The 13,606-nt window shown below is 36.4% G+C and overlaps 1 protein-coding gene across 2 annotated transcripts in view; it reads right to left on the bottom strand.

Annotated features, from left to right (window-relative positions):
- Positions 1-1,190: 1,190 nt before the first annotated feature.
- Positions 1,191-13,606, bottom strand: part of HCRTR2 (hypocretin receptor 2) — a 129,476-nt gene continuing 117,060 nt past the window's right edge. The window contains exons 5-8 of one of the 2 annotated variants that reach the window (XM_065885113.1): positions 9,929-10,149; positions 6,841-6,962; positions 3,763-3,988; positions 1,191-1,233 (exon numbers count right to left, since the gene is read on the bottom strand). In XM_065885113.1, the coding sequence (XP_065741185.1) occupies positions 1,191-1,233; positions 3,763-3,988; positions 6,841-6,962; positions 9,929-10,149 (612 nt within the window). Of the gene's footprint in view, positions 1,234-3,480; positions 3,989-6,840; positions 6,963-9,928; positions 10,150-13,606 lie in introns of those variants that run through there. The other variant, XM_065885114.1, reaches the window with a different exon arrangement.

Raw genomic sequence — 13,606 nt, forward strand, 5'->3', positions numbered from 1 at the left:
CTATGAGGTTTGTCATTCTGATATTGTCATTCAGGTTTATGTATATTCAGATTACATTTTATAAGCATATTTTCCTTTATCTTCATTAAAACAATGTACACTGGTAGTGAAGCTCAATATCATTGTGCCTGACAGTTTTGCAATTAACTTATCAATGATTTATAACAGTTATTTAATACCTAAGAAATGTTCCAAGCCTTGGAGAATTTAGAAGACATTTTCCTCAGAAACTGAGAATTACCTTTTTGCCAAGAATGAATGAATTCGAATATCAACATTATCATAGGTTTGTAGAAATTCAGAAATAATGAACTTCAAATGGATTCTATATTAGGTAAAATTATTATCACATTCTTATTGATAACAAAATTTCAGTAAAATTAATGACATTTTACATTCAATCTGTGAAATATAGCAAAACAAGAGAGATATATATTCTATGTGTAGCATCAAACAGTCACAACACACTGCTTTCAGAAGAAGTCTTCTAATTTGTGTTATTAGCACGTAAGTAGTTGACCCTTTGTTCCATAAGACTGGCAGGTTTTGGGAACACCTGTTTCTTTCCCATTTGCCCTATGATGGTCAGTACTAAATCCAGACCTCTTAGGAGGATGCTTGTATCAACAAGTTGACAGCAGAGTGCCTGGGCTGTTATTCCATTCCCATAGTTTCTTGTAAGGACTGGTGTGTGTTTGCTTTTTCCTTCTGGGAAATGCTCATTCTTGGCAACTGTCTGCTTCTACAAACTTAGGTTTTTGTAAGGGTAAATAAAACTGGAGATTTGAAGGTTTTAGTTAGAAACTCAGGGACTTCCCTGGTGGTCCAGTGGTTAAGACTTCGCCTTCCAATGCAGGGGGTGCGTGTTTGACCCCAGGTCGGGGAGCTAAGATCCCACATGCCTCAGGGTCAAAAAACCAAAACATAAAACAGAAGCAATATTGTAATAAACTCAATAAAGTCTTTTTAAAAAAATGGTCCACATCAAAAAAATCTTAAAAAAAAAAAAAAAAGAAAGAAACTCAAATCATCCAAGTAGCCATAAAGCACGCCAGGGCTTTAAAACCTGTCTTCTTCCAAACTGCACTTGTAACACAGGGGCACTATTTCATAAAGCATTACCTCTTTGAGTGAGATAATGCTGAGTGACTTTCAACATTGGTACTCAGCCTCTTCTTTCTGACCTCCAATCAGGTTGACAGTAGTGATGACGGTGGTCCCTGTTGTAGATACCTGGGCAGTAAAATACTTTATTTCATATGGGCTAGTATGTCACTGCCAGGTGGTAGTCTCTGGAGCAGTGGTTCTCAAACTTTAAGGCCCTTCAGAATCACCTGTAGGGCTTGTGAACACACAGATTCCTGTGTACCACCCCAAAGTTTCTGATTCGGCAAATCTGGGTTAGGGTGAAGATCTGCATGTCTAATAAGTTCTCAGGTGATGCTGAATCTGATGGCTCAGGAAGCACACTTTGGAAATCACTGATTTAGAGCAAAGGAATTCTGACTTCTGAGTCTGTTCTTCACAAAATCACACAACTACTGCCTCTCTGAGCCTCTCTCTGTGTCTCTCCAGCTCTGGCTCTCACTTTCTTGCTCTCTCTCTCTCAATCTCTCTTCTTAAATGACAAATAACTAGATATATTAGGATCTAAAACATTTAGCTCTTACTCTGATCTCAGAATTGCTGATTCGGCAAATTACTTAGCTACTAAGGCATATGATCAATATTATTTGACATTATCCTCATCCTCAAACTAAAGTGCTAATGTCCATAGCAATGTGAACATCACAACTCTTCTTTCATGCAGCATAAATAAGAAAAAAAGTTCTCAGATGTACAAAGGGGAGAAAGCAGAGAGTTACAATACTTTGCTTTCATTGATATTGTTCTGATAATTAGCAATATAATTTCAATAAACCTCATATTTGAGGGTAGTTTTTGCTTTGAGTAGTAAGAAGCACAAAGTAATCTCCAGTTTTAAGGCACAAAAACCATTTGTGGATAATTTGGTTATATTCTTTCTGAAAGTGATGAGTTGGGAAAAAAAAAGTAAGAAAAGAGCAAGATAATTTTTATGTTCTATGAAAATATTTCTTAAATATTCTCCATATCTTTTGTTTCAATAAAATAAGAATGCCTGCTACTATACTATAAGAAGAAGAGCAACTTTCCATGAACATCTCTTTTACTTTTAAAGTGACTATTTGAATCAGAATAATTTTGCAGAGAAGCAAATTGAAAATATCTGGGCTACCCTGGTGGCGCAGTGGTTGAGAGTCCGCTTGCCAATGCAGGGGACACGGGTTCGTGCCCCGGTCCGGGAAGATCCCACATGCCGCGGAGCGGCTGGGCCCGTGAGCCACGGCCTCTGAGCCTGCGCCTCCGGAGCCTGTGCACCGCGGGAGTGACCACAACAGTGAGAGGCCCGCGTACAGCAAAAAAAAAATAAAAAAAGAAATTATTCAGTATTTTGAACCCCAGATCTTACATTTGTATGGAACGTACTGCACTCCTGTTCATTTGTGTGTGAGTAAGAGCAAACCCCTCCCTTCTCCTAGTCACCCGGCTCTCAGTCACAGGCCCAGGTAGAATTCACTAACATCAATAGAGTCACTGTAATTAAATAGAAACAAAAAAGTGCAACCTCCCTGTCCATGTCATGGTGAGGACCACCATCATTGGTTGCTTCCTGCTCTGAGTCTGAATCATCTCCCAGAATGCCTTGCTGCTCTGCAGCCTCTACCAACAGGTCCCCCTCAGTGGACTGGAGCTGTCTTGAAGGCACATTCACACCCTAGCACCTAGCACGGTGGGTGCTTTCTGGGAGGTGTTTGATAGATGTTTACAAAACGTAAATAAATGCAAATATTTACCATCAAATCTCCATGGCATTACCCTGTCCAATATGGGACCCAGATGTGATTTGGTATTCTACTACCCTTTTTCTTTGTAAATTGAACTCTTAATTTCATCTAGCAAGGCCAGTTACCTCATTTTTATTGGTTAGAAGAATACAATAATGGGATATCTTAGTCTTAAATGTTGAAATCTTTCCTTAGAGATGGAAATTGTGTGTTTATAGTTACTCCACAGTTTTTACCTGAATACAGTCTTATTGGCCATATGTTGAAATGATAAATGTTAGCAATGGTAAGGTTACAAACCCAAGAAAACTGTGTAAATGAGTTATAAAATTAATGGAAAATAAAGTTGAATAGTATACATGTTTTTATAGTTCTGAAAGATAGCTTTTGAGTTATCTAATATAATGTTATTTTGTATATAAATATACTCTCAAATGTCACACCATAATGACACTCTTTAGTGATTTTTTTAAAACTATAATGTCAACTAACATATCTCTTGTTAATCCAGAGTTAGTAATTGCTACTTCTTTTAGTAGCCAAAAGAAAACCAAAGGATAAGTTTGGGCAACTTTTAGCCACCAATTTGAAGGTAAGATTAAAATAACAATTAGAATTGGAAATGCTCATACATTTAATTGACACAAATCCTAATACATGAAGCTAAAAGTGAAACAGCCTGAAAATAAGTTCAGTGGAAGTTTCAACTTCTAACATATCTCAATCAAAAGTTGAGAAATGATTTTAAACTGACTTTATTTCCAAAGAGCAAGAGATCATTTTCTGTTTAAAAAAAAAAAATGGGTCCACAAAGTAATAAAATTTCTGTGTACAGAGATTTTAAAAAAAGAAGAGTGGTACTCAGGCATCCCTGTCCTAGGCATCAATCTTCTACCAGTTTTGGAGTGGCCCCGCACCATTGGCCGCTGTGAGTGTGCTAACGCTCGTGAGCACGACCTGCTCGGACAGTTTTGATATGTTATCAATGTTGCTGATCTGGGTGGTCAGGGACTTTCGGCTCTCAGTGCTCGTCCGTCCCCGGGCCAGCGGATCCTCCTGGCGGTGATGAACTCCAAGGCAACAGCAAGAAAATGCAGCTTTAAATTCCTCTCGAAATTTTCCTGGCAAACCAGAGAGAATGAAAGGAAAAGGAATTCAATATGTTTTAACCAATCATGAATAAAATACAACTGATTGGCTCCTATTATGGAAAAGGAAATTGGTTATTGGAAGCTTGGTACATCCTTTTTTAATAGTTAATTTATTATTTAACTGAAGTATAGTTGATTTACAATATCATGTTAGTTTCAGGTGTACAGCACAGTGAATGATATATATATATATATATATATATATATACTCACACACATATATATACATATATGTATACATATGTATATGTATATTCTTTTTTATATTATTTTCCCTTATAGATTATTACAAAATACTGAGTATAGTCCCCTGTGATATACAGTAGGACTTTGTTCTTTATCTATCTTATATATAGTAGCAGTAGTGTATAGGTTAATCCCAAACTCCTAATTTATCTTCCCTCTGCCCCTTTCCCTATTGGTAACCATAAGTTTGTTTTCTATGTCTGTAGGTCTATTTCTGTTTTATAAATAGGCTCATTTGTATCACTTTTTTTAGATTCCACATATAAGTGATATCATATGATATTTGTCTTTCTCTGTCTCACTTTACTTAGTATGATAATCTTTAGGTACATCCATCTTGCTGCAAATATATACAATGGAATATTACTCAGCCATAAAAAAGAATGAAATAATGCTTGGTACACTCTTGAAACACTGACACATTTCCATAAAATAGTGAGGCTGCTTTTCATGCCCAATGTTTGGAGTTTGTTTCATGTCTTTAGAGGCAAACCTCCTATACTTGTGAACGTGGGTTATTGTTAACTAGATAACTATAGTAAAGCTGAGTATCAGCAGAAAGCTACCCAGAGATATTTAACGATTTAAAAAATGATGAAACCTAAGTTATACATGGCCAAACGTACACAGAAATTATCCCTGCATTGTACTCTGAAGAAACTGTTCTATCGACACAGTTCAACAAAATATCTAGAAAATTTCTAACATTTCATAATCTGCATAAGGCAGGACAAACTGAAAGAAAAATAAACAACTTTAGAAGTTTTTCTTTATCTTTAAATTATTGATGTGACATTGGAGAAGGATAAGGATGAAACACTGACCTTTTAAGCCTCTAAGGGTAAATGGCAGTGTTGGAAATCACCAGTTCTTTTCTCTGAGCTTTGGTTACCTACCTGGGTTGTTGAGTGATTAAAATTGGTGTCCACTGATTATCAGCTGCCTTCTTGCCTCATGTTAACCCCCATCATAGCACTTGGACTAGGCTCTGTGGCTTCTACTTCAGATAATTCTCCCTACAACCCTCTAATAGATTTTCCCTGTTTAGTACAAGCTCAGGGCCTTAGTCATCCCTAAGCCCAGGGCAAGTGTTTCCCCACTGCTTTTTTAGCCACAGCTCCTCAGGCCCTTCTTCCTTCAAACAGCACTGGGGTGGTGGTCTCTGCTTATCCCAGTCTGAATGTAGTCTTTATTTTGGAGACTGGGGTTGAATGTGTCAGGGGAAGGCATGAAAAGGGGCAACTGAATAAAAACCACCACTCACATATACACCACCTGATTCACCAAAAGGTGAAATAAAGCAGGTATATAGAGGGTACATGCCATGACTGAAAAACAAAAAGCTATTTAAAACAAAAAGCCTAATTGGTTGTCTTTTTTAATAACCTATATAACCTGGAAGGCCAAAGGTGAAGTTAGAAAATGCACACACTTTATTCAGCATGCAATAAAATGAATTGCTTATTTTTTCATATAAAATCATCATATATTTGGAGACGGAAATAAAAAAGAAATAGCCAGGCTTCCCTGGTGGCATAGTGGTTAAGAATCCACCTGCCAGTGCAGGGGACATGGGTTCGAGCCCTGGTCTGGGAAGATCACACATGCCACGAAGCAACTAAGCCCATGTGCCGCAACAACTGAGCCTGTGCTCTAGAGCCCGCAAGCCACAACTATTGAAGCCTGCACACCTAGAGCCCGTGCTCTGCAACAGGAGAAGCCACCTTAATGAGAGGCCTGCACACCGCGACAAAGAGTGGCCCCCGCTTGCCTCAACTAAAAAGAAAGCCCGCACACAGCAACGAAGACCCAACGCAGCCAAAAATAAATAAATAAATAATAAATTAATTTAAAAAAAAAGAAATAGCTAACCGGTTGGAAAGAAGACAATGTAAAGATATAGCTAATTAAAACACAATTCTAAAACTTAATTAGACAAAATGTTGGTCGAGAAAACAATATTTAGTTAAATGATTTTTATAATTATATTGATTCCATAAACAGATGGGTGAAATCAATTACAGAGGTGTGTATGTGTGGTTCATTTAGCTTATGTGTTATTTAGAGGAATGTAATTTTTTTTATGATCAGTGAGAAATCTTGAGATAAACCCAAGAGATGTTACCCACAAGAGAATTGTAAATACATAGAAATACCTAAAAGTGGAAAGGCTCCAATTCCATTTCAATTAGGCTACAAATGTTGTCAAAGGAAATGATACAAGCAGGGCTGTTTTATTTTCAGATAAAACGATTTTACATCTTTATAAATCATAAGTTTATTGTATGACAAGCAAGATTCTCTTATTCAGTTCTTACAGTTCTCACCTTCCTCCTATTTCAAATTTTCTTCTAAATTTTATGGAAAAAGTTACTTAGATAATTTTTTCTGATGCGTTAGGTAACACATGTTCCCTCTTATAAGGGATAAAACTCAAGACCAGTCAGATCAGGGAAAAATACTCTCACTGTATCACAACTAATATTTTCATATCGTTCAAAAGTGTTCAGACCTTCTGGTCATCGATCCCTCACCCTGGCCTGTGGTTTGTACAGAAGAAACAGTTGAAAACTCACCACTGAGAAAATTATAAATAATTGGGTTCGCAGCACTATTGGCATACACAAGCCAGTGTGAAAAGGTAAACCAGGCATATACAGTCTCTCTGTCTTCCGTGTGTGTAAACATCCCAAATACTCTGTAGGAAAAGAAACAGTAACATGAAATGCAGTGCGATTCTGGAAAGTACCTTTTAAATAATTAAATTCAAGGGTGAACACAGCCCTTGGTGGCAGTTCCCTGACTCCAGTGCTGCCCTGCAGGACAGACCACTTGTAGGTTTAGGGCACACAGTGGGGCTAGAATAACTTCAGTACCTGAAGGGCACCTCCAAGGCACAATTAGTAAATCAAAAGCCAAATCAGGTCAGAGAAGGTCTCTCCTGTAAACAACAGCAATAAGAATACAAAGATTGAATATATATCTATCTACCTTCTTTCATTTTGTTTCTAAACACAATGGAGCAGCTTTTGTTACTATTTCATTTTGCGTGCATTTTATTTATTTATTTATTTAACACTGGAGTATAGTTGATTGACAATATTGTGTTAGTTTCAGGTATACAACAAAGTAATTCAGTTATACATATACTGAATACTACGCTTTTCTCAAGTTCTTTTCCTGTTTAGGTTATTACAGAATATTGAGCAGACTTCCCTGTGCTATACAGTAGGTCCTTGTTGCTTATCTACTTTAAGCATAGCAGTGTGTACAAAAGCACTTCTAAATTGCAGTCTGTAAGCACTACTTCCTACTTTCATTTGTGCATTGATCAATATTACATTTCTTCAACTCCAATCTTCCAGCCTTGCTGAAATTTGGCTTCTGGGATTTCTTTATATGCAGAGAAGAGCTATTTTTCAATAGGCAAAATTCTGGTAATTTCTTAAAGTTCATGAGTTTTAATTTTTTTTATTATTTTAAACTCTGAAAAATATGTTATTATTTATCTCCTTAAAGGTCATTTTTAAGATTTGTTCTGTACTCCAGAATACCCATTTATCAAATTCTATTCACTAGACAACAGCAGGCAACTTGCAACTACCCAATAAATGTATAGGCTGAAGATTATAATGCATGTCCATCACTGATTGTGGAATTTGTGCCCGTGATAGAAATATGTTGCCAGAATAAAGTGGTGTTCTATGGAGTACTACAGTTTTACAAAAATATAATATATAGTAAGACAACATGGATAAATAGAATTAATATGTTATGACCCTCTACTACAATGTATCTTTGAAATCCTAGACAAACCAGACCTGCTTTAAAGAAATTGGTTTTGACTAGTCAGAGAAAACACTAAGTTTCAAAGAAAAGAATTTAGGACTTTATTTGTAAGAGAAAGAAAACACGAGCATAAAATGCAAGGGCAAACAGAGATAAGTATTTGAAGAAAATATGTGTGATAAAGAGAAAAGGAATTTTCAAGGTTATTTTGAAATTTTTATTTTGTGACAAAGAGCAGAAGTCTCAAAAAATGGAAACTATTTTAAATTTAACGTGGACTTTCTCCTTAGAAAGCCATTTATTTTCCTTGGAAGGGAGGTCTGTAAGTCAGAAGAATAGAGAAATATTATGGAGAAGTAGGTATTTGGAACCAGCTAAAGGGAAGGTACAAGTGCTGAGATACAGGAAATCCAAATGAGTCATCCAGAGAGCAGTAAATCCAATTTTCATTAAGTTTAGATTGACTAAAATAAAAGTCCAAAAAAAAAAGGAGAGAACCTATCCCGTATCCTGGCATGTTTACAAGGTTCTTAAGAGCAAAAATCATCATCTAGCATCAGACTAGAATACATTTGTATGGGATTTCTGTGGGCAAGAAAAATAAGAAAGGAATTATCAAAAAATATGGAGGGCAAAGTTGCTTTTGTTTCCCTGTGAGCCAGTATACATCTGAAGGACCCAAGCTGCTACATATCTTATACCTTTAAGGCTGTGTCTGTACTAAACAACATTGCTGAACAGAAACTCATTTTCTCTTTCTTTTCCATTGAAAAAGTCATTAAGAATAGATATACATATAAGTGAATCACTTTGCTATACAGCAGAAATGAATACAACATTGTAAATCAACATTACTTCAATAAAAATTTATTTTAAAGAAGTAAAAAAAAAAAAAAAAGAAAGAAAAAGTCATTAAACAATCAAAAACAAGGCCCAAAAGAGAATGACAAATCTTTGCAGCTGGTTATACCACCTTTAGACTGTGTGATTCCAGCCAAAGCTGCCTCTCTTCAGAGTCCCCAGCCATGAGGAATAGGATATTGACTCTGGATCCAGGAAAAATGAGAGAAGAAATCCTAGTTTTATTTCAAAGCCTCTGATAAACAGAATTAGTATTACCTTGGGACCAGTCTCTGTGCAACTATTACAATAATTCCCAATAAAGATGGTTGGCCAGAAGGTTCCTGGGTACCACTGCCCCTGCATTGGTTGATCATGTTGGTTGTTTGAACTTAATAGTGTCTCTGCAGCATTACAAATAACATACCTTCTCTCACTGAAAACTTTTGTACTGATTTTTATTAATATTCACGCTAAACTTGATTCAATGATGTCAGGAAATGAATTTTCTTTCTTTCTATTTAAACACTCAAAACACAGTATGTGCTGTGATTCCATTTGTTTGTGTGTGTGCTCACAAATGCACTTTTTAAGTATAATTAGAATGCTAACAAAATTCTTATCTCTTTTTACCCTTTAGATAAAGTTCTGTCACCATTTGCTATGTCTTTGAGAACAAAGTTTGGAAAACCCATTTGTTCTGATCAAAAAAGAGCTCCGAGCTGTAAATGAGTTTTTTGCATTAGAATTTCTTCTGCATCTAAGGCTTAGCAATTAGCTTGAAGAGGTCAGAGGAACATCTGTTTTATGTCTGCCATTCAATAGAGAATTTGCATGGATAAGAGCATTTAAAATCCCAGCGCTCTAAAAAACTGTGTTCCCTACCTGCTGGTAACAGCAACACATTGAGTTATCTGGCCTGGCAAGCTATCTAGGCAGATGGTTTCCATTTTTCTCTGGCTTAAAAAAAGTCTTTAATTAAGAACCAAGAAAAATGGCTGATCTCTTCATTTTCAAATAATAAGTGAACTTTACCTCTTTAGCACATTGAGGATGCTAATTGGTAGATAGCAAATTGCAAACACCAAAAGCACAACCATCAGCATCCGGGCTGTTTTCCGTCTGGCTCGGATCTGCTTTATTTCAGCGGCCACAGCGCTAATCCTGGATTTGGTCTGCTGTCCTGGCCCCCGAGGCTGTGAAAGAGGCTGCAGGGCCTTCCATTTTCTCTGAACTACAGATGATGTTCCAGGAATCTGAAAGGAGCGGATACCCTTTATTGTTATCTGATTTAGGAAAGTTCCACTTTGGAGGAGTAATTGGAAGACACAGTAAGGAGAGTATCCCAGACACCCGTGGCCTAGGAGGTTTGCGAGTATCCCAGACACCCGTGGCCTAGGAGGTTTGCGAGTCTCTTTCCTCAGACCGTTTGCTGAGTGGAGTGTGTTCCTGAGTAATACAGCCAAGTGCCAAATAGGAGTCTGGGTGGAAAAAAAAAGTTGCAACATCACCATTTTGTTGAGGTCTAAAGAGAGCTGCAAATGAAACGATATCTCTTTATAAAAAGAGAAGTTGTCCACTCAAAGGAATAATATTCAACACTAAAAAGAAATGAGCTATCAAGCCATGAAAAAATAGAGAGGAAACTTAAATGCATATTACTAAGTGAAAGAAGCCAATCTGAGAAGGCTACCTATTATAAGATTCCAACTATATGCTATCCTGGAAAAGATAAAACAATGGAGACAGAAGAATGATCAGTAGTTGCCAGGGGTAATGGGGGGAGGGATGAATAGGCATAGCACAGAGGATTGTTAGGGCAGGGAAAATACTACTCTTCATGATACCATAATGATGGATACCTGTCATTACACATTATACAATGTATTTGAATACACCATCCAAACCCATAGAAGGTACAACATCAAGAGTGAACCATAAAGTAAAGTGTGAACTTCCGGTGACTATGATGAATCAATGTAGGTTCATCAGTTTTAACAAATGTATCAGTCTGGTAGGGGATGCTGATAATGGGGAGGCTGTTCATGAATGGAGGTTGGAGAGAGATGGGAAATCTCTGTACCTTCCACTTGATTTTTCTGTGAACTTATAACTAACCTAAAAAAAATATGAAACCAAAAAATCCCTTCTTAATTTAAAAGGGAGAAAACTGAAAACTGGAGAAGAAGAGCTCTTACTAGGAATTCTGATTCAGCTCGGATACCTAGAGTTGAAACAGAAGGCAAACCTAACAGATAATTAATTGCAAAAGTAACCTGCATAGTTTTTCATGCATCAATACTGCCACCTGCTGCCAGACGGAGAGATAGGACTTAACTACCTATTGCTTTTTATTAGGTTTTCTGATTCTCAGGTTTGGTTAAGGCAGACCTTTGAATAAAAGGAATAAAAATAAAATAAAATATTCTCTGTTGCTTATCATTTGTTGTTACAAAATTGCAATTTTGTGGACCGACCCTTTAAAATGCACATAAAAACCTTGAATATCCCTTGTGGTCTTCCATGAACGTTTCAAATAGCTGCAATTTGTAACAACAGTTATACAACTTGTACTTTTCCACTTCTTTTCAAAGTTATTTGATAATAGCAGGGAGTCCCTCCAAGTATAATATTGTCTTAATTATAAGCTCATGAAGATTGATAGGGTTTAGTGAGCAAAACAATAAAATTCAGCATGTGTAATTTTTTAAGAGTAAAATGTACCAACAAGCACACCATAAGCACATCCTAGTTCTATTAAGATTATTCAGCTGTTGCTTTTATCTCTGTGCTGCAAGCCAGAACAGACCAATGGGTCTCTCACAGTGGATGTTGGATGGATTCTGTTGCTTTATCCATAACAAGATCCAAGTCTGTTAGATAATCTTTAATTTGAGAACAGAATTTTACTTTGATTTCCACACAGATGAATTAATGATAATTAATTAATTATGGTGCTCCTTTTGAATATAACTATTCTTTCTCAAAAAGAAGCAAATGAAGTTAAGGAAAACCTGCCCTTAAATTGAAAAACACCTGATAAACGATTTCTCTTCGGATTCTGTATGTTCTGCCATGTAGGCTGACCTTTTCACATCGTGGTGGCCTCACTCAATCTTCTTATCCATTGATTGAGACTCCTTCCTCTTCTATGAGTCTTTTTTATAGATAGTCATTTTTAAAAATAATTGAGGAGAAGCTGCAAAGGATGTTGGAAATTTCCAGAAAAACTGTAACATGAGTAACCCTATTAATGTCTGCTAAATGGCCTTGAACTGTTTCCTAAATGATCTCTAAGAGATCATTTAAACTTAAGCAATCTGTTATTCAATGCTCCCCTGAGGAAAAAAATCAATATCCTGCATCTGATGACTTCTGCAACCATCAGAAAGAGTTCCCATAAAGAGAAACTGCCACAGGGAGCATAACTATTGTTCCTGCAATCATAAAAAAAAAAAAAAAAAAAAGCAGAAATGATGTCCCCTCTTAGATGATGATCTAAATAGAAGATGGTTAATCCTGCACTCATTGTGAAGAGACATACAATAATCCCCATCAGTAATTTGTGTATGTCTAGAGAAAGTCAGCATAGTATCAGTAGAAATCACTAATTTTAACTGAGCACCAGGAATGATGCACAATCTGGAGTAATCATTAATGCATTCTTAAAAATAGGTTATTGTAAATCCCATTCTACAGATGGTCAAGCAGACATTGAGAAGTATTAAATAAAATATCCAAGTCTATATCTTTAATAAGTGACAAGCCAGAATTTGCACTCAGGTCTGTCTGATTGCAAAGTTCATTTTTTCCCATTGTGATGCACCGTTTCCATTTATAAACTTCGACACAATCTGATATGGAAGTTAGCAAATTTTTTAACACATGCCTAGTTACATAAAAGCAATAATAGTCATACAAAAGGGCTTTTGAGAGATTCAGGCTATGGGACTGTCCATGTGAGAAGGTCTTTTCCTTATCATCTCAGCGGGCGTTCAAAAATCCCTGACTGTGGAAAGCACACACACACACACACACACACACACACCACACATACACACACAACACACACTATACAAACACACACATACACAAACACACACAACACACACCCTTACACTCAGACACACAATGCACAGCACACACAGCACACACACACACACACACACACACACTGCTTTTATTCCAATATCATAAATAAACTTTAAAATCATCTTTGAGGTGAAAATACATCCTGGAAAAGGTATTATCACAGTTATGAATTTGCACTATCAGGTAGATGATGTACCTTGAAACCTGCCCTGTCTGAAGAAATCTTTGTGGCCAAGATAAGCAAATGTGCTGTAAACATTAAAAAGGGGATGAGAGAATATTATGAACAGCCAGTAAATTTGCAAACTCAATGAACTTAAATGAAATGGATAAACACCATGAAAAAAAAGATAACCAAAACTGACAGTGTCTTTACAAACCCTGTTACAAAAAACAAAACAAAACAAAACAAAAAAACTTAGGCCCAGATAGGTTCATTGATGTAGTATTCAATCAAACCATAAAGAATAAATAATATCTATCTTATTTAGACTCTTTCTGAAATTCAAAGAAAAGATAATATTACAATGAATTTTAATGAAGTCAGTAACCCTGATAAAGACATGAGAACAAAAGAAAACCACTGACCAAATATCTCACATGAATAGAGATGAAAATTCC

The sequence above is a fragment of the Phocoena phocoena genome, chromosome 10, assembly GCF_963924675.1.
Source record: "Phocoena phocoena chromosome 10, mPhoPho1.1, whole genome shotgun sequence".
In the NCBI taxonomy this organism is placed as follows: domain Eukaryota; kingdom Metazoa; phylum Chordata; class Mammalia; order Artiodactyla; family Phocoenidae; genus Phocoena; species Phocoena phocoena.